The 19417-nt window shown below is 48.1% G+C and overlaps 1 protein-coding gene across 1 annotated transcript; it reads right to left on the bottom strand.

Moving 5' to 3' along the window:
• Nucleotides 1-9568: 9568 nt before the first annotated feature.
• Plpp2 (phospholipid phosphatase 2) lies at nucleotides 9569-17468 on the bottom strand. Its single transcript, XM_038337231.1, is given in 7 exon segments — nucleotides 9569-11811; nucleotides 11813-11919; nucleotides 12109-12285; nucleotides 12469-12526; nucleotides 14371-14645; nucleotides 14775-14926; nucleotides 17332-17468. Coding segments are annotated over 7 exon segments (915 nt in total). The 5' UTR covers nucleotides 17384-17468; the 3' UTR covers nucleotides 9569-11717.
• Nucleotides 17469-19417: the final 1949 nt, after the last annotated feature.

Genomic DNA, 19417 nt, shown 5'->3' with positions numbered 1-19417 from the left:
TGGATACTAGTTATAAACAAAGGGCAATGAGCCTATAGTTCAGGATCCTAGAGAAACTAAGTAATGAGGTGAACCCAAAGAAAAACATATATAGACCCACCTGGAAATTGGAATCAGACAAAAATTTGGGATCAGGGGGGTAGGGAGTAGAGGAGGGAGAAGGCGGTTGAAGAGAACTTGAGGGAATGGGATGGTCAGGATGGATGAAGGACAGATATGAGAGCAAGGAAAGAGAGATCTTGACTGAGGGAGCCATTATGGAGTTAACGAGAAACCTGGCTCTAGAAAAATGCCCAAGAATCCACAGGGACGAACCCAGCTGAGACCCTAAGCAATAGAAGAGAGGGTGTCTGACCTGACCTTACCCTGTAGTCAGACTGATGATTATCTGAAATATCACCATAGAACCTTCATCCAACAACAGATGGGAACAGAGGCAATGACCCACATTGGAGTACTGGACTGAGTTCCCAAGATCCAGTTGAAGCATGGAGGGAATGAGAGTATGAGCAAGGTATTCAAGACCATGAGGGGATCATCATCCACTGACGCAGTTTGCTTGAGGTAATGGTAGCTCACCAACTCTATCTGGACTGGGAGTGAATGAGAATGGGAACAACCAAGCCCCTCTGAAGGGGGTTGACAGCTGAGGCAGACTGAGGGGCCACTGATAATGACACTGGGATTTGTCTCTATAGCATATACCAGCTTCATGGGATCCTATTCTCTTTGGATGTAAACCTTGCTCAACCTAGATATAGCAGGGAGGGCCTTGGACTTTCCACAGGGCGGGGTTCATGGCACTCCCTTAGGGTTCAGGAGTAAGGGGGAGGGTCTGTGGAGAGAGTCTTAGTGTGGTGGGAGGAGGGGAGGTGGTGGATATTTGGATTGGTATTTTTAAGTAATAAAAAAGGAAAAAATAAAAAAGAAATTCTAGACATAAAACGGAGTTTAGTGCAGCTTCTTGGTAGCTGCAATTTTTATGGGCTCTGTTTGCTGGCAGTGAGCAGAGGCACCATGGTTCCTTTAAGAGAGGTCTTCTTGCCGGGCAGCGGTGGCGCACGCCTTTAATCCCAGCACTCGGGAGGCAGAGGCAGGCAGATCTCTGTGAGTTCGAGACCAGCCTGGTCTACAAGAGCTAGTTCCAGGACAGGCTCCAAAGCTACAGAGAAACCCTGTCTCGAAAAACCAAAAAAAAAAAAAGAGAGAGAGGTCTTCTTGACTCATCTTTGGCAGCGAAGACTCTGTGGCTACTGGCTACTTTAGGGGAGGGCTTCCTGGTTCAGGCTATTTGTGGGAACAGCTCTAGCTCTTTCAGGAGGCTGAGCACTAAAATGGGGTCTATGAGCAGCATATTACAAATTGCCTAATGGTGACACTGTGACACTGGAGTTGGCAATGTGCATGGTTCTCAGAGGCAATGAACATGCCTCTGCCATGTTGGACTGAACAGAGTTGGTCCTAGACATGTCTGCTTAGCATGTAAAAGAGTGCTCCTGGTCAAAAAATAATTACAGATATGCACACAATAAAGACAAATCCAGAGAGAGGTGAGTGTCTGCCTGCCAGGCATGCCTGAAGGTCCCCGCAAGGGAGTGTGGGCTCCTTCAGCTTGTGCTGCAGGGTCTTCTGTGTTCTACTCGACCCCGCCCTGCCCCTATGTTCGCCCTTTTGTCAATGGTGTCCTTGGGCTACCAGGCATCCCTGTTTCAGTGCTGAGGAGTTCGATCCAGATGGGTCCTTGGCTCAGGAACAGCGTCCTGCTCCTGCACTCAGGCTATCCATGCAAAGGGGGCTACCAGGCATCCCTGTTTCAGTGCTGAGGAGTTCCATCCAGACAGGAACAGTTCCTGCTCCTGCACTGAGGAGATCCACCCAGAGAGTCAGTCACAGCAAAGACTGGACCAAGACACCAAGATTCTCCTGGATCCATTTGAAGGAAGAGATGGGCAGGCACCCATGCAAGAATTCCTCCAACAACCTGAAAGGCAACATGACATCACCAGAATCCAGGGATCCCAAAACAAGAAGAATTGAATACCCTACTCCAGAAGAAATAGAAGACATCAACTTTAAACAAAACTTTATGAAAATAATAGAGGACCTTAAACAGGAGGTAAAAAACTGCCATAAAGAAATGGAGATGACAAACAAAAAGGTAGAGGAAATGAATAAATCTCTCAAAGATACCCAAAAACGAGAAAAACAAGAAAAGCAATCAAACAGGTAAGAGAAACAATTCAAGATTTGAAAAATAAAATGTAGGTAATGAAGAAACCACAAACTGAAGGAAGGCTGGAGATGGAAATTCTGGGTAAACAAACAGGAACTACAAAGACAAGTATTACCAACAAAATACAAGATATAGAAGAAAGAATCTCAGACACCGAAGATACTATAGATGAAATAAACTCACTGATTAAAGAACAAATCAAATCGAACAAATTCTTAACACAAAACATCCAGGAAATCTGGGACACCATGAAAAGACCAAACCTAAGAATAATTGGGGTAGAAGAAGGAGAAGAATTGCAACTCAAAGGCCCAGAAAATAAATTCAACAAAATTATAGAAGAAAATTCCCCAACCTAAAGAAGGATATTCCTATGAAGGTACAAGAAGCCTACAGAACACCGAATAGACTGGATCAAAAGAGAGCATCCCCACGCCATATAATAATCAAAACACAAAACATACAGAATAAAGAACAGATATTAAGAGCTGCAAAGGAAAAAGGTCAAGTAACATATAAAGGGAAACCTATCAGAATTACACCTGACTTCTCAGTGTAAATCATGAAAGCCAGAAGGTCTTGGATAGATGTGCTACAGACACTAAGAGACCATGGATGCAAGCCCAGACTACTATACCCAGCAAAGCCTGCATTCACCATTGATAGAGAAAACAAGATATTCCAGAACAAAAACAGATTTAAACAATATGTAGCCACAAATCCAGCCTTGCAGAAAGTAATAGAAGGAAAATCACAAACCAAGGAGTCCAACAATGCCCACAATAACTCAGACATCTAGCAACCCTTCACCAGCGCAACTCAAAGAAGGGTAACACACAAACTCTACCACCAAAAAAATAACTGGAGTTAAGAACCACTGGTCATTAATATCACTTAATATCAATGGACTCAATTCACCTATAAAAAGACACAGGTTAAGAGAATGGATATGAAAATAGGATCCAACATTCTACTGTTTACAAGAAACACACCTCAAACTCCAAGACAGACACTACCTCAGAGTAAAGGGATAGGAAAAGGTTTGCCAATCAAATGGACCAAAAAAACAAGCAGGTGTGGCTATACTAATATCTAACAAAATTGATTTCAAACTAAAATCAATCAGAAGAGATGGAGATGGACACTTTATACTCATAACAGAAACAATTCATCAGGAGGAAGTCTCTATCCTGAATATCTATGTCCCTAATATAAAAGCACTTTTTACATATGTAAAAGAAACATTACTAGAACTCTAAGCATACATCAAACCTCACACACTAATAGTAGGAGATTTCAACACTCCTCTCTCACCAATGGACAGGTCAAACAGACAGAAACTTAACAGAGATCTGAGAGAAATAACAGATATAATGAACCAAATGGACTTAACAGACATCTATAGAACATTCCACCCAAACAGAAAAGAGTATACCTTCTTCTCAGCATCACATGGAACCTACTCAAAAATTGATCACATAATTGGTAACAAAACAAACATCCATAGATACAAAGAAATTGTAGTAACCACCTGTGTACTATTGAATCACCATGGAATAAAGTTAGAATTCAACAACAATTCTAACCCCAGAAAGCCTACAAACTCATGGAAACTGAACAGTCAGCTACTGAACCACACCTGGGTCAAGGAAGAAAGAAAGAAAGAAATTAAAATCTTCCTTGAATTCAATGAAAATAAAGACACAACATACTCAAACCTATGGGACACTATGAAGGCAGTGCTAAGAGGAAAATTCATAGCACTAAGTGCCCACTTAAAGAAAATGGAGAAAGCACACATTGGAGACTGAACAGCACACCTGAAAGCTCTAGAAAAAAAAGAAGCGGGTTCACCCAGGAGGAATAGAAGACTGGAAATAATCAAACTGAGGGCAGAAATCAACAAAATGGAAACACAGAAAACAATCCAAAGAATCAATGAAACAAAAAGCTGGTTCTTGGAGAAAATCAGCAAGATTGACAAACCCTTAGCCAAACTAATCAAACGGCAGAGAGAGAACACGCAAATTAATAAGATCAGAAATGAAAAGGGGAACATAACCACAGACCCAGAGGAAATTCAGAGAATCATTAGATCTTACTACAAAAACCTGTATGCCACAAAATTGGAAAATGTAAAAGAAATGGACAGTTTTTAGATAAATACCATATACCAAAGTTAAAACAGGACCAGGCAAACGCTCTAAATAGTCCTGTTAGTCGTGAAGAATTAGTAACTGTGATCAAAAACCTCCCTACCAAAAAGAGCCCAGGACCAGATGGTTTCAGTGCGGAATTCTACCAGAACTTCCAAGAAGACCTAATACCTATACTCCTTAAGGTATTTCATAATATAGAAACAGAAGAGTCATTGGCAAATTCCTTTTATGAAGCTACAGTTACCCTGATACCTAAACCACGCAAAGACTCAACCAAGAAAGAGAATTACAGGCCAATCTCACTCATGAACATTGACGCAAAAATTCTCAATAAAATACTGGCAAACCGAATCCAAGAACACATTAGAAAAATTATCCACTACGATCAAGTAGGCTTCATCCCAGAGATGCAGGGCTGGTTCAACATACGAAAATCTATCAATGTAATCCATCATATAAATAAACTGAAGGAAAAAAAATATGATCATTTCATTAGATGCTGAAAAAGCATTTGGCAAAATTCAACACCCCTTTATGATAAAGGTCTTGGAGAAATTAGGGATACAAGGTTCATTCCTAAATATAATAAAAGCAATAAACAGCAAACCGACAGCTAACATTAAATTAAATAAAGAGAAACTCAAAGCCATCCCACTAAAATCAGGAACAAGACAAGGCTGTCCACTCTCTCCATACCTCTTCAGTATAGTGCTTGAAGTTCTTGAGGTAACTCTAACCAAGGAAGTGAAAGATCTATTTGATAAGAACTTTAAGTCTTTGAAGAAAGAAATTGAAGAGGATACCAGAAAATGGAAGGATCTCCCTTACTCTTGGATTGGGAGGATCAACATAGTAAAAATGGCAATTCTAACAAAAGCAATCTATAGATTCAATGCAGTCCCCATTAAGGTCCCAACAAAATTCTTCACAGACCTTAATAGAACAATAATCAACTTTATATGGAAAAACAAAAAACCCAGGATAGCCAAAACAATCTTAAATAATAAAGGAACTTCTGGAGGCATTACCATCCCTGACTTCAAACTCTATTACAGAGCTACAGTAATGAAAACAGCTTGCTATTGGCACAAAAACAAAGATGTTGAGCAATGGAATCCAATAGAAAACCTGGATTTTAACCCACCCACTGAGACAGTGGGGCTGATCTAATGGGAGCTCACCAAGGCCAGCTGGACTGGGACTGATGAAGCATGTGATCAAACTGGACTCTCTGAACATGGCAGACAAGGAGGACTGACTGACAAGCCAAGGACAATGGCACTGGGTTTTGATCCTACAGCATGTACTGGCTTTGTGGCAGCCTAGTCTCTTTGGATACTCACCTTCCTAGACCAGGATGGAGGAGGGAGGATCTTGGACATCCCACAGGGCAGGGAATCCTGACTTCTTTTTGGACTGGAGAGGGAGGAGGAGGGGGAGGGAAATGGGAGGAGGGGAGGAGGTAGAAATTTTTTATTATAAATAAATAAATAAATAAATAAATAAATAAATAAGAAAAATCCAGATAGAAAAAAACCTCTAAATGGGTCACAGTGTTGGATAAATGTACGCTGGTTTGAAGAGAGAGGAAAGAGAATATAGACAGTTATAATATAAAAGAGTACAGACATAGCTCAAAGGAGTAAAGATAATAAAATAAATATTCAACTTGTAGAAAAAGTAATAGAAGCCGGGCGGTGGTGGCGCATACCTTTAATCCCAGCACTCGGGAGGCAGAGGCAGGCGGATCTCTGAGTTCGAGGCCAACCTGGGCTACAAGAGCTAGTTCCAGGACAGGCTCTAGAAACTACAGGGAAACCCTGTCTCGAAAAACCAAAAAAAAAAAAAAAAAGAAAAGAAAAAGTAATAGAGTAAGAAGAATAAGCCTCATATTCTGACAGTGGAGGCTGACTGAGAAGCCAAGGACAATGGCACTGGGCTTTGATTCTACTGCATGGACGGGCTCTGGGGGAGCCTTGTAAGTTTGGATGCTCACCTTCCCGGACCTGGGGGGAGTTGGGAGGACATTGGACTTCCCATAGTGGAGGGATCCCTGATTGCTCTTTGGCCTGGAGAGGGAGGGAGTGGGGGTGTGGGTGGAGAGGAGGGGAGGGAAGTGGGAGGAGGGGAGGAGATGGAAATTTTTAATAAAAAAATAAAAAATAAATATTGAAAAAGGAATAAGCCACATAAAGATGAAATATACACAGAGTCTGAATCATGTATTTTATTCTATTTTCTTCTAATTTTTTGACTGTGAATGAGCTAAGTACAGAGAGACATTTCATTGTATGGGTTGCTAAGCTAAACCAACGTATATATCTTAAAGGTATCTTAACTTCAAAATTTGGGTCTAAGGATATGTTGCTTTGAAAAGGAGGTTCTACTTTTGTTTCCACAGAGGATGAAAATCTGTGGATTACTTTCAGACTAATATGGTCTGATGGACCAAAACCTCCTAAAAGGTTTCTTTAACCATCTCTCAAAAAATTACTTCGCCCAATAAACAGCAGAAAGAAGTTTGGACAAAACTACACCCATATTCCAAGATATTTTTTATAATTGTTTGTTTATATTTAAAGGTGGATATGCTATAGAGATTTGCATGGGCATGGATCTTGGTTTATTGAGACAAACTTAAGGCCAATTTTGTTATTTGTATATTTCTCCTCTTGATTAAGGTATTGTGTTTGTACAGCTCATTTAAAAATGTAATGTATAATTAAGAAATACAGGTTAATACATAGTCATCTATAATAGTCAAGCTTATAGTCATGTTAGGTAGGTTTTCTTGATGTACAGAGATATATTTCTAATGATAGGTATTCTTCAAACCTTTCAAAGATTACCGAATATGGCATTTAAAATGTTTTAAGAATTTAGGACTTTTCATAACAATGAGATATATCTGCTCCTGGCAACACCAATCTACTTCAAGAGAAAGATGGGCATCAAAGAGGCTCCTTATGAAGTTGATTAGACATTTGGACAAGAAACTGCTCTTGCCTGGACTGCTTGATAAACTGGACATGCAGGACCCACAGAGAAATGACTGCTAAATTTGCCTAAAGGTGAGACAATCCTTCGGGGTTCCTGCTTCATGAAAGAGTCTGCTAGACATTCTGCAGGACACAGAAAAATGTGACGGACAAACTGCCAGTATAGGCAGAACTGTCTCTGAAATTTCCTGCTCCGTGGAAAGTCTGCTGGATACTATGGACCTCTAGGCTGAAGATGGATGCCCCAACATTACAGAAGAACTTTGGGTGACTGTCCAGGCAGTGAGACATCTCTGTCAATTCTAGAGTTTTGGAATTTGCTTACAATGCACTTCTTGTTTACCTAGGTAATAGTATATCCTTCTGGATACCTTCATGGAGTTGAAGAATTTATAGTTATAGTTTTCCTTAGTTATGATAAAAGATAAAATAGATATCACTGTAATTCTTGATAACTGTTTTATGTAATTCTACTATGTTAAGTTTAAAAACCTTCCTTTTTTATTTAAACAGAAAAGTAGAGGTAATGTGGGATTTCTCTCTGTACGCTGTAATTACCATTAATGAATAAAGAACTGCTTTAGCCTTTGACAGGGAAGAACGGAACTAGGCAGGGAAAGCTAGGCTGCATGATGGGAGAAAGAAGGGCCGAGTTAGAGAGATGCCAAGGAGCCGTCACCAGAGTCAGACATGCCGAAACTTTGCCGGTAAGCCACATCCACATGGCAATACACAGATTAATAGAAATTGGTTAAATTAGTATGTAAGAGTTAGCCAATAAGAAGCTAGAGCTAATGGGCCAAGCAGGGATTTAATTAATACAGTTCCTGTGTGATTATTTTAATCCAAGCTGGGCAGCCAGGAACCAACCAGCAGCCTCCCATTATACCAATGTTACAGAAGAATTTTGAGTAACTGTCCAGGCAGTGAGATGTCTCTGTCAATTCTAGAGTTTTAGAAGTTGCTTACAATGCACTTCCTCTTAACTTAGATAATAATATATCCTTCTGGACTCTTAGATGAGGTTGAAAAATGGATAGTTATAATTATAGTTTTCCTTTGTTATAACAAAAGATAAAGTAGATATAAATATTATAACTGTAATTCTTGCTTGATACCTATTTTTCTATATGTAATTTTACCATGCTAAGGTTAAACCTTCCTTTTTATTTAGACAGAAAGGGAAAGTGATGTGGGATTCCCCTCTGTGTGCTGTGAATATTTTTTACTGTCATTGGTTAATAAAGAAGCTGCTTTTGGTCAATGACATAACAGAGCAAAGCCAGGTGGAAAATCCAAACAGAGATGTAGAGAGAGAGTAGGCAGTGTCAGAGAGACAACATGTAGCTACCAAAGGAGACAAACACCAGAACTCTACCCAATAAATCACAACCTTGTGGCAAACAGAATAATAGGAATGGGTCAATTTAAGATGTAAGAGCTAGCTAGGAATATGCCTGAGTCACTGGCCAAGCAGTGTTGCAATTAATATAGTTTCTCTGTGATTATTTTGGGTCTGGGTGGCTGGGAACAAACAAGCAGCCTCCGACTGAACTGGTCTAACTGGATATCTGCCTGTAGAAGAATGCAAATAGACCCTTATCTATCACCCTGTGCAAAACTCAAGTCCAAGTTGATCAAAGAACTCAATAAAAAACCAGATCCACTGAACGTTATAGAAGAAAAAGTGGAGAGCAGCCTTGAACGCGTTGGCATGGGAGAAGACTTCTTGAACAAAGCATCCTGTGCTGACTAGTCGTGTGTCAACTTGACACAACTAGAGTTAGCTGAGAGGAGCCTGAATTGGGGAAATGCCTCCATAAGATCAGGCTGTGGGGTGTTCTCATAATTAGTGATCATGGGGGAGGGCCCAGTCCCTTGTGGTGGTGCCATCCCTGGGCTGGTGGCCCTGGGTGCTATAAGAAAGCAGGGTGTGTAAGTCATGGGGAGCAAGCCAGTAAGCAGCACCCTCCAAAGCCTCTGCATCCGCTCCTGCCCTGCTTGAGCTCCTGCCCTGACTTCCTTCAGTGAGGAACAGTGCTGTGGAAGTGTGAACAAATCAACCCTTTCCTCCCCAACCTGCTTTTTGGTCATGGTGTTCCATCAGAGCAATAGAAACCCTGACTGAGGCAACTTTAACACAGGCACTAAGATCAACAATTAATAAATGGGGCCTCATGGAACCGAAAAGCTTCTCAGCATGCACAGGGCCTGCGCAGTCTGCACCAGATCCTCTGCATGTGTATTGTAGGTTCCAGGCTAGTGTTTTCATGTGCTTCCTGAGTGCGGACGAGTGGTCTCTGCTTACTGCACTGTCTCTTGGGCTCTTTTCCTTCTGTTTGTCTTGTCCAGTTCTGACATGTCAGCTTTTGTTGTATCACATTTTGTTTTGTTGCTATCCCTTAGAAACATGTGCTTTTCTAGTGAAGAGAAAAGAAAATGGGTGGATCCAGACAGGAGGGGTTGTGGGGAGGAACTAGTAGAAGGGAGCGGGAACCATAATCACAATATATTGTGAGTAAAGATCTGTTTTTGATAAAAGGAATAAAGAAAGGATTTATCCTGTTTTTTTAGTGTGTGGGGTTCAGTGGGGTGGTTTGTGCACATAAATGCAGTGCCTATAGAGGCCAGCAGGGGGCATCAGGTACCCCCAGAAGATGGAGTTACAGGCACTTTACCCACTGTGCCATGTCTCCAGCCCCTGCTTGTTGTTTAAAGAATCCCTCTCTAGGGTCGTGAGAGAAGGGTGTCAGCAGCACACTTCTCCAAAACGTGAGAACCTAAGTTTGGATCCCCAGGAGCAATGCAGTAAGGCAGGCATGATGTAACGCCAGCAGTGGGAGGCAGAGACAAGAGCATGCCTGTAAGCTACAGCCATACACACTGGTCTACTTGAAAGTTCCGGGCCAATGAGAGACCTTGTCTCAAAGAGTGGAAAGCATCTAAGGATTGACACTTACAGTCATCCTCTGACCTCCACATATAGGCACACACGTGAACACCCATGGGCATACACAGAAGAGTCAGCCTAGCCCAGGCTGATCTCACACTCACCAGGCCACCTCAGCCTCCCCAGTGCTAGTGTCACAGGTGTGTGCCCCACTCCCGCTGTGCTTACTAAACTGAGTTCTTTGCCAGTCTGACAGGCAGGCATTGGTGCCTGGAAGAGGCCCAGCTCAGCTTCTGGCTGGCCAAGCAAAGGATCTGTATAAGCAGAGCCCTGCTGAGCTCAGGCAACACCAACCCACCTTCTCCCTGGGGTCTTCTGACTGTAATGGACCAGCTGATCCCTATAGGAACCTGGTGTACAGGACTTAGACTCAATCCTGACCCAGTCTGTAAGGAGAGGAGCGAGATGAGGGTGTTCCTAACTCCAAGGGCCTGAGGAGTATACAAGGAGTCTGCCCATTCCCAGACAGACACACACCTTGTCCTGGGATACGGCAAGACCTGTCACCACTCCTGCCGCCCCTGGATGACCGGCAATGCACCCTGGGAGCATCCTTGGGCATCTAGTAACATGGTCCACGAAGGGTCTCTGTGTTCTAAAGTGGACCTAGCATAAGCGTCCACCACACACCAAGGAAGTCCATCTTGGGCTATATACAGAACAACCAGGCCAGGTCTCTGTCCCCTAAGTCAATGCTGAGACTGGGCAGGTCCAACACAGTGCACTGGGCAAGAAGGAAGGTGTAGCAGGGCCATCTCACCAAGAGACCTTAAAATCAACACTCACGGCCAAGTCATTTGGTACAAAGTTTATAGCTCACCCTCTCATGAAGGTAACTTTAAGAGTTCTGAAATAGATGGGAACGGCAGACGTAGGCCCACTCCCAAAGCCTGGCTACACATCCGATCCATGCGGGGAAGTGGAGGCTGGACTGGACAGCAAGCTTTGAGGGAGGGCTTTGGAGGGCTCAGGCAGGAATCTTCTGCAGGCTTGAGAACAGGATTCAGACCAAAAGTCACGTGTGTCTGTTCCTAGGAGGCCCAAGGTTCAGCAACCCTTTTCACACTTGTGATCCCTGACCCAGGCCACGGGGAACTGCTCCACCCAGGCAGACAAGCGGTCTGTCCCCGCAGGACCCACAGGGAGGGTGCCGACTTCATATACCATCGCAGACCGGCCCATTCCTAGGGCCACGCAGGGATGGCTCTCCTCGAAAAGCCCTTTGTAGTGGGAGACAGCCCTCGGAGCAGGACCTCATCTTATCTTCCTGGGGTATTCAAGAAGCAATGAGGATGGATCCTGCCACACTCGGGGCCAGTCAGGTACCAAGACCTTGATCAATGGTCACCAGCAGGGACCCTGGGGCAGCTCCAAAATCAGTTGTGCCTGACCAGGGCCAAGGGGACAACACGTGACTGGCCCACATGTGGCTTCTGGGAAGAGACTGGGTACTCATAGTGGCTAAGGTCCATCACCGAGGGTCAGCGTCAGGGACAGACTGGGCTTGCGCTCCGGTTCCTGGTCCTCCTGGCAGGGCTGGGGCGGCCGGGATTTGAAGAAGTCTGAGACATAGCGGACCTGCGGGGGAGGGTAAAGCAATGCATAAAGCCAAGGAAGAAGCCCAGAGGGAGGAGCCAATGAGGGTTGTAAAGGAAACCGGGCCAGTGGTGAGGGGCAAGCTCTGGGACGCAGATCAGCAGGCAGAGGTCACAGGAACATTGGGCTCAGGCAGGACAGGTCCTATAGGATGAGGCAGACAGGGCTCACCGTGAGGCACGCTACCAGGGCTCCCTGCAGGAGGCCGACGAGGACATCACTCCAGTGGTGCTTGTGGTCGGACACACGGGTGTAGCCCACATAGATTGCAAAGGCCACCAAGAAGAACTGAACCGTGGGCCTCAGCAGCCGTGCCCACTTCCAGCAGAGCCGGGCCTGCACATAGAGCTGTCGGGGCATCAGCCTGTATTAGCTGGGCCCATGGGTATCCACACCCTGCCCAGCCCAACGCAAGAGTCATAAACCCCCTACCCTCGGGGCCTCCTCCACGTACTCCATTGGGCAGCGGGGAAGACCCGGGCCCAGGGAAGGGGAGGCTGGGCAAGGTTCCCTGGGAAGGGAGACACTCACCGCCAGGAACAACATGCAATACATGCCGAAGGAGGAGTGCCCGGAGTAAAAGGACAGCCTGGGAGGGAGGGCAGCGGTCAGTGGAACCCAGAAGGCAGAGCCAAGAGCTCCTTGGGGAGCTGGCAGCCACAGAGGGGTGCAACTCTAAACTACGGGAAGCAGGGCTGGAGAGATGGCTCAGCAGCTACAAGCCCTGACTGCTTTCACAGATGACCAAGTTCAGTTCCCATTACCTACATCATGCTGCTCACAATTACCAGCACGCACGTGCACGTGCACAGATGGGGAGGAAGAGAGAGAGAGAAAAGAGAGAGAGAGCAAAAATAAATCATCTTTAAGATTTATTTATTTTTATGTATATGGTGTTTTATTTACATCTATGACTGTGTGCCACATTATGAAAGTGGCCACAAGGGTGCATCAGATCCCCTGGAACTGAAGCTACAAACGGTTGTGAGCTGCCTTGTGGGTTCTGATAATCTAACCCAGGTCCGCTGGAAGAGCAGCCAGTGGTCCTAACCGCTGAGCCATCTGTCTGGTCTCTTAACATGAGGGAAGGCTTACACACACAGGACACTCACCATGGAGCGGCCCCTCTTCACTCTCACTTAACCATCTCCAACTCCCCGACCTGCTACTACCTGCCCACACTGAGGGTGGCAATCAATCACCCAATACTGCCACCGTAACCCAATACTGTCACCCAATACCATCACGGCCACTGTTGCGACCGCTGGTGGTCCGAGGTACTGATATCACCTCACCTTATAAAGTCACTGCTGCCTCAGAGCTCAAGCAGCAACCTGGGGGCTATGCTTTGGAGGCTCAGAAGGACCAGGCACCCCCAGTGCACCCACAGAGCCACTCCGCAATCTTGGCAGACAAAGTAAGGCTAAGGCAGAGCCCCTACCTGCACCCTAGCACCCAGAAAACAAAAGAGAAATGTATGTCCTATCCTGCCAACCACTATGCTGACAACAGACCCTCACGACATGGCCATCCACATTGTTCCCTCAGGGAAGTCACTAAGTAGATGGTGACCACACTGTCCATTCTCCCCTGTAACTTGGTGTTAGAGAGACTTGCCTGGCGTGTGTGAGTCAAAGACATTGATTTGATCATCAGTTTGGCCATAAAGAGACAGAGAAAAATCACTGTTTTGAAGCAAAATAGATATAGATGATAGATAGATAGATAGATAGATAGATAGATAGATACATAGATAGATACATAGATAGATACATAGAAAGATACATAGATACATAGATAGATACATCTGTGAGGACTGGAAGGAAGAAACAGAAGCCGAGGAGACAGTCTATGCCAGCCATAGTAACACAAGCCTGTCACCCCAGCACCCAGGAGACTAAGGCAGGAAGACAAGAAGTTTGAGGTCATTCTGGGCTTCACAGTGAGATCCTGTCTCAAAATCTAAAAATGCGTTATGAGTGTGAAAATGCCCGTAGTATTGAAGGAGAAAAAGCACTGGAAGGACTTATGGCTGATGGGAGCCAACAGACAGAGAGGGGTCCGCGGAGACGACAGAGTGTGGGTACGGACACACAGGCCACACCAGGCATGAACAGCAGAGCTCAGAAGAGCAAGATGGCAGGGAAACTGTGCCAAGAGCAAACAAGCTCGCCCCAGAGGACCCTAAAGAGGAAAGAACTCAGTCACAAGCCTCGAGGGGCAAGCGGCAGCCAGCCCACCTCTGCAGGGCAGGCCACTGACTCCCAGGTAACTGAATCCTGAGACTACCCGCCGACTGTGTGCCTGCACACAGCACAGAGGAAGACCCATGACCAGCTTCTCCACCTGCCTCTGCTGACAGGTTTTCTCCATTCACCAGGCCCCAGATTTTCTGTCCCTCAGAGCCTTGCCTGGGCTGCAGTCAGTACCCACCTGGCCTCAGTGACATTGGCAGGGCTGCCCCTGCACACCTCCAGCTGCACGTAGCCAGAGCAGTTGACCCGGCTCCAGTCAGGGTCACAGACAGCCAAGAAGCTGGGTCTCAGCCGGCCAATCATGTACTTGGCCAGGTCGGTCAGAGACTGGCTCACAGCGGCCCCGAACAGGAAGGTCCCCAGCACCTTGTAGATGGCGGCCAAGTAGTTGTTGAAGTCGGAACGTGAATAGAGACGGTCTGTGTACACCAAGTAGGCCTCCCCCGATGAGACCTGCCAACGGAACAGCTCAAGAGCGCGTGGCAGACACCGCTCCCACGGTGTATCCTGCTAGGGAGCTGGGTCCTACCTACCTCAGGGCAGGGCTCACCCGGCCCCCACCCAAGCACTTTGCCGCCTTACAAGGATGACAGTGGCTGTGATGATGACCCCGGCCATAAGTCCATGGGTGATCGTGTCTGGACGGTAGGGGTACCGGATGGAGTCATCTCCGCAGTAGAACCCTCGTTTGTATGGTGTGTTCACCAGAGTCAGGATGACGAAGGGTAGAGAGGCTGTGGGAAGCCAGGGAAGGCACACAGTGCAAATCCTGCCCACATGGTATCTGTCCTGGGATCATGATCCCTCTGCCATGACCCATGGGAAACTCCTCGGGTGACTTCTGTTAATGAGCCCAGCTACTGAGCCGCTCTACCATGCCCCACTTTAGGCCTCCCTGGGGCTGACTCAGCACCAGCAACCACAGCCTCTACACACCATACTGCCAGCACAATGGCTCCTTCCCATCTCATTCCAGCCCGCTGATGAGCCACCCATGGGGTTACCGGTGCTCTTCATGGCTCCTGTTGCCTTAGCAACAGTTGGCTGGACTGCTCTGTCTGCATAGGAACACCAAGGTGCCTGCTGTGTTTGGGACAGGGCACTTTTGGGGACTCACTGCCTAGGAAGGTAGGTGAGATCATCTAGCAACACAAGGTGAGACTGCAGGGCTGTAGGGCTGTGTCACCCACATCAAGGGCACAGTCGAAGGGCTCTCCCTAGAGTCTGCCCTTTTTAAGGTGCACTATGTGAGGGTGTTGGATCCTGGAGTTACAGACATTTGTGAGCTAACACGTGGGTGCTGGGAATTGAACCTGGGTCCTCTGGAAGAGCAGTCAGTGCTCTTACGTGCTGAGCCATCGCTCCAGCCTCTAGTTTCTGCCTCTTTATCTGTCTTCATTCCAAGTGCTGAGCCACTGCCAGCGACACACTGGACAGGATGGACCCAGCCCTGGATGTGGGAAGCTCAGACCAAAGCCCAGAGACACAGAACCTCTTGGGAAATGACCCGGCAGAGAAGCTGTGAACAGAGCTGACACCTGGAGCCTCCAACCAAGGACAGCTGGGAGGTGAGAGCCAGTCACAAGGACAGGACAGTGGGTAGCGCCTTGTTCCACAGGCATGGGAACACAGACACCCCAAAGAGGCAAACCTGGGCAAGTGCCCTTTGCCCGTGAGCAGGGAAGCTGGGTGTGGAGGGCGCAGCTTGCAGGCCGTGAGTGCCAGGAGATGAGCCTCCCTCTGCATGGAAACGGGAAGCAGACAGTCAGAAAACAGTCCCTGACATGGACTGAGCCATCACAAGGCACAGAGGGGACATGATCCAGGAAGGTGCCAACATCATGAAGCTAAGAGCTGGGACTAAAAAGTAAGGGTGACAGCAACAATGTCCCCTGGGAGGGGTCAGGCTTCATGACAGTGAGAGAAGGCTTGAGGGAGAAGAGGTCAGAGGACAAAGTAGGATGGCCATAGAGGAGAGGGAAAGGGTGAGAGCAGGGAGAGCCAGAGAGGGGAGAGAAGGAGAAAGAGGGTAGAGGGTAAGAGGAGAGAGGGTCCAAGGAAACAAGTCTGAGCAAATCCCTTATCTTGTTTATAGGAAGTGGAAAGTCAAAGGATCTGGTGATATCATCATAGGAGACACTGGAGTCAGTGAGTCTGTTTAGTGGACATCCCGGACAGACCACAGGCACAGGGACAGACCTCCGTGCAAGGTCTGGGCAGACCTAAAGCACAGAGCATGGCTGGGCTGCATGTGAGCCAGGGCACCGACTCCCTTCCACCTTCCCTGGCAAGGGCCTCCTTCATTCGTGCTCGCAGGGCTTCCCTGCCAGCACCTGAAGCCTGTGCTGACTAAGGGGAACAACAGGCTGGCATTGGCCTCCTCCTGCTGCTGTGACTCCCTGGGTAACTCCGCCTCTGGGGACCCAGGACTTCCCAAGGAAATATTTCCAAGTCCTCCAGCCCCGGCACACAGTTAAAGCAACAGAAATGTTTTAATAAACCCATACCGTCAAAAAGTGTGCTCAAGGCTCAGGGATGTCCCACGGGGCCTCTTGGTTGCCAAAGGGCGATGCTAAATAAAGTATCCTTCCGGGATATGGAAGGTGGACCAAGAGAGGGAGATGCAGAATAGGGGAGGACAGACAATACCCTGTCACCGCCTTCGGTGTAGGATCCAGTCACTCACTGTCTCCTGGGCCCCCCCCCCCCCAACAAACACTTGGCCTTTGTTCGCGCCTTGGGGGTTTGGAATGCTCCTCCCCACGGCCTGAACCGGACTGGCAGGTTTGTCTGTGCGAGCCTGGACGTCCCCGCCTTCCGAGGGCACCGTGCTGGACCTTGGCCACGAGTCACTGGCCTGCAGGGTCTTGGTGCCGCCCCGCCCAAGTGAGTCACGTCGCCCCGAGGTACTCGAGCGACTTCCTGTTGCCGGCTCGCTGGGACCCACACCCCGGGAATAGCCACAGGTAGAGAGGAAGCCCCGATCCTGCCAAGCGCCCAGGAGGGCTGGCAGGGCGCGCACGGGGAAGTGAGGAGCACCGGTCACCACCGTCGGCATCCCGAACGCGCACAGGCAGGAGGGACCCTGGGAGCGTGCACTTGGGAGAGAGTTCCCGTACCCGGGTCCCGAGATTCTTACCGACCAACACGCACAGCACGTCCAGCAGCACGAAGACCCACCTCCGCTCCATGTCGCCCCCGCCCAGGGACGCCCGCGACTCCCGCTGGTCCCAGTTGTTCCGGAGCGTCCCAGCAGCCCCAGGATCACATGGCAGTGGAGACTGCCCGGCCCAGGGAAAGGGCTGGGCTTGAAAAAAAAGGGCCCGAGCGAGGCGGAGGCGGGGCTGGGGGAGGGCGTGGCACGAAGAGAAAGTGCGGAGGCTGGAGGGGAAGGAGAGGGCGGAGGCCCTGAGGGGTGTGTTTACCACCTTGACCCCGGCGAGGAGGGGCGGGGGCTTCCGGGCTGGGAAGGGTCTCAGGACAAACAGAAGTCTCCTCGCTGGGAGAAGTCTCCAGGCTGGCATTCCGGAATCTCCAGGTTGAGAATGTGCCTCCAAAGCTTGACTGGGGTCTCCCACCTGGAAAGGAGTCTTCTGGCCACCAGATGTCTAGGATTCAGGCTGGAGGTCACCCAAGAGTCCCCAGCACTTCTGCGGATTCTGCAGTTGTAACGTATGCAGAGTTGCGGGTAGAGCAAGCCGACAGCCCCCTGGGCAGCACTGAGCTCACACTCAGGAGTGATCTCCTCAGCCTTTCCGAGGAAGGGCACCTGACACCTCTGAAGCCAGCACGGGGTGACGGGGCTCAGAGACCCGCCTTTCCTCTAAGCTAGCGTCTTGTAGTCCCTGACATTCAAAAAGGTTCCTTAACGTTCCCGTCAGGGTCAGGATCACGCCCCTTACCTAGGGATCCACCACCACAGAGGCTCTGAGGTTGACCCATGAATGCAGCCCCAGACCATAGGACACCCCTGGGCCAGGGACATTTGGGAGTCAGTGGGCATGTGGACGCTGGAGAGGAAGTTCAGGCTCCAAAAGTGTAAGAGGCCACCTCACGAAGCCTTTCCCTCCGGAGATTACAGCTCCTCGAGGCCTCCACCTAGGCCACTATCGGCTTTTCTCCCATCACAGGGTCGAGTTTCAAGATGGGTGAGACTTGAGGATAGGGGAGGACAGGAGAGGACCAGCTCCTGGATGAAAGTCCAGAAGATTCCCCAACCTGCTCCTGCAGGATGTCACCTGGTGTAGGACTGTCCAGAGAGGTCCCTAGAGAACCTACTGCCTGTCCTTCTGGGATATGGAAACGCAGTGACCTGCTTGTGGGTAAGAGAGGGTCCCTGCACCCTAGAAGTCGCCTATGAAGTTGGCAGGCAGCACCTTCAACACACAGTAACCTGCCAACCACTGAGTCTGGACAAGGACTGTGCAGAAACCTGGCTCAAGATCGTCTGTACCCATCTCGAGCATCCACCCCCACCTAGGCTGCAGGCTGGACTCTGAGGACGGGGCTCTGTTTGAGAGCATTGTCAGCAGAGCTCCCCGACGCCAGCATTCGTTCACACCATCCACCCACGTCTACAGCACACTGCCAGGGTTATGCCTGCGACATATGTAGCATCCTCTCTGTCCCTTTTAACCTCTGATTACCTGGGACCTAACTATTAGAAAGTCTTAGCAGGTTAGGACAGCACTGCAATTGTGTGGAAAATACGCTAGGGTCCCTTAAACTGAATGCCTACTGTGTGCTGAGAGGAGGGGGAGTGAGAGAATAGGCTGGAGCAGGGCTGGGGAGGGTGAGCCTAGAGGGGATGAATGGGAGGGATTGGGGGAGGAGGAGCCTGGACAAGCTCAGAAGGATTTGGGTCAGTCGTTAAAATCCTTGGGCAGTATCAGCATTAAAACCTTGTAGAGGTGGCAAAAATTAGGATTAAGGTTAGGATTGGGGTCATGGCTCCTAATCAATTACCAACGTGGCCACAAATAGTGAGAAACTTCCCTAGCAGAATTCTCCCACCATACTAGGCCAAGCTTCCTATCCTGCACAGGGGCCCCCGGAAGAAGTGGCCTTTTCCTGGAGCAGAGGGGATTTAATCAGTCCTGCTGTCTCGCTAGCTTCCTGTCCCTACAGGTCACTGCTGGCCCAGGGCAATGGAGTTCAGGGTTAGCTCCAGCCCTGGAGACTCTGAAGGAATGCTGCAGGACACCCAAAGTGGCCAACGGGATCTA

This window comes from Arvicola amphibius, chromosome 1 (genome assembly GCF_903992535.2).
Source record: "Arvicola amphibius chromosome 1, mArvAmp1.2, whole genome shotgun sequence".
Taxonomy (NCBI): Eukaryota; Metazoa; Chordata; class Mammalia; order Rodentia; family Cricetidae; genus Arvicola; species Arvicola amphibius.
This window is presented reverse-complemented; position numbering and strand designations above follow the sequence as displayed.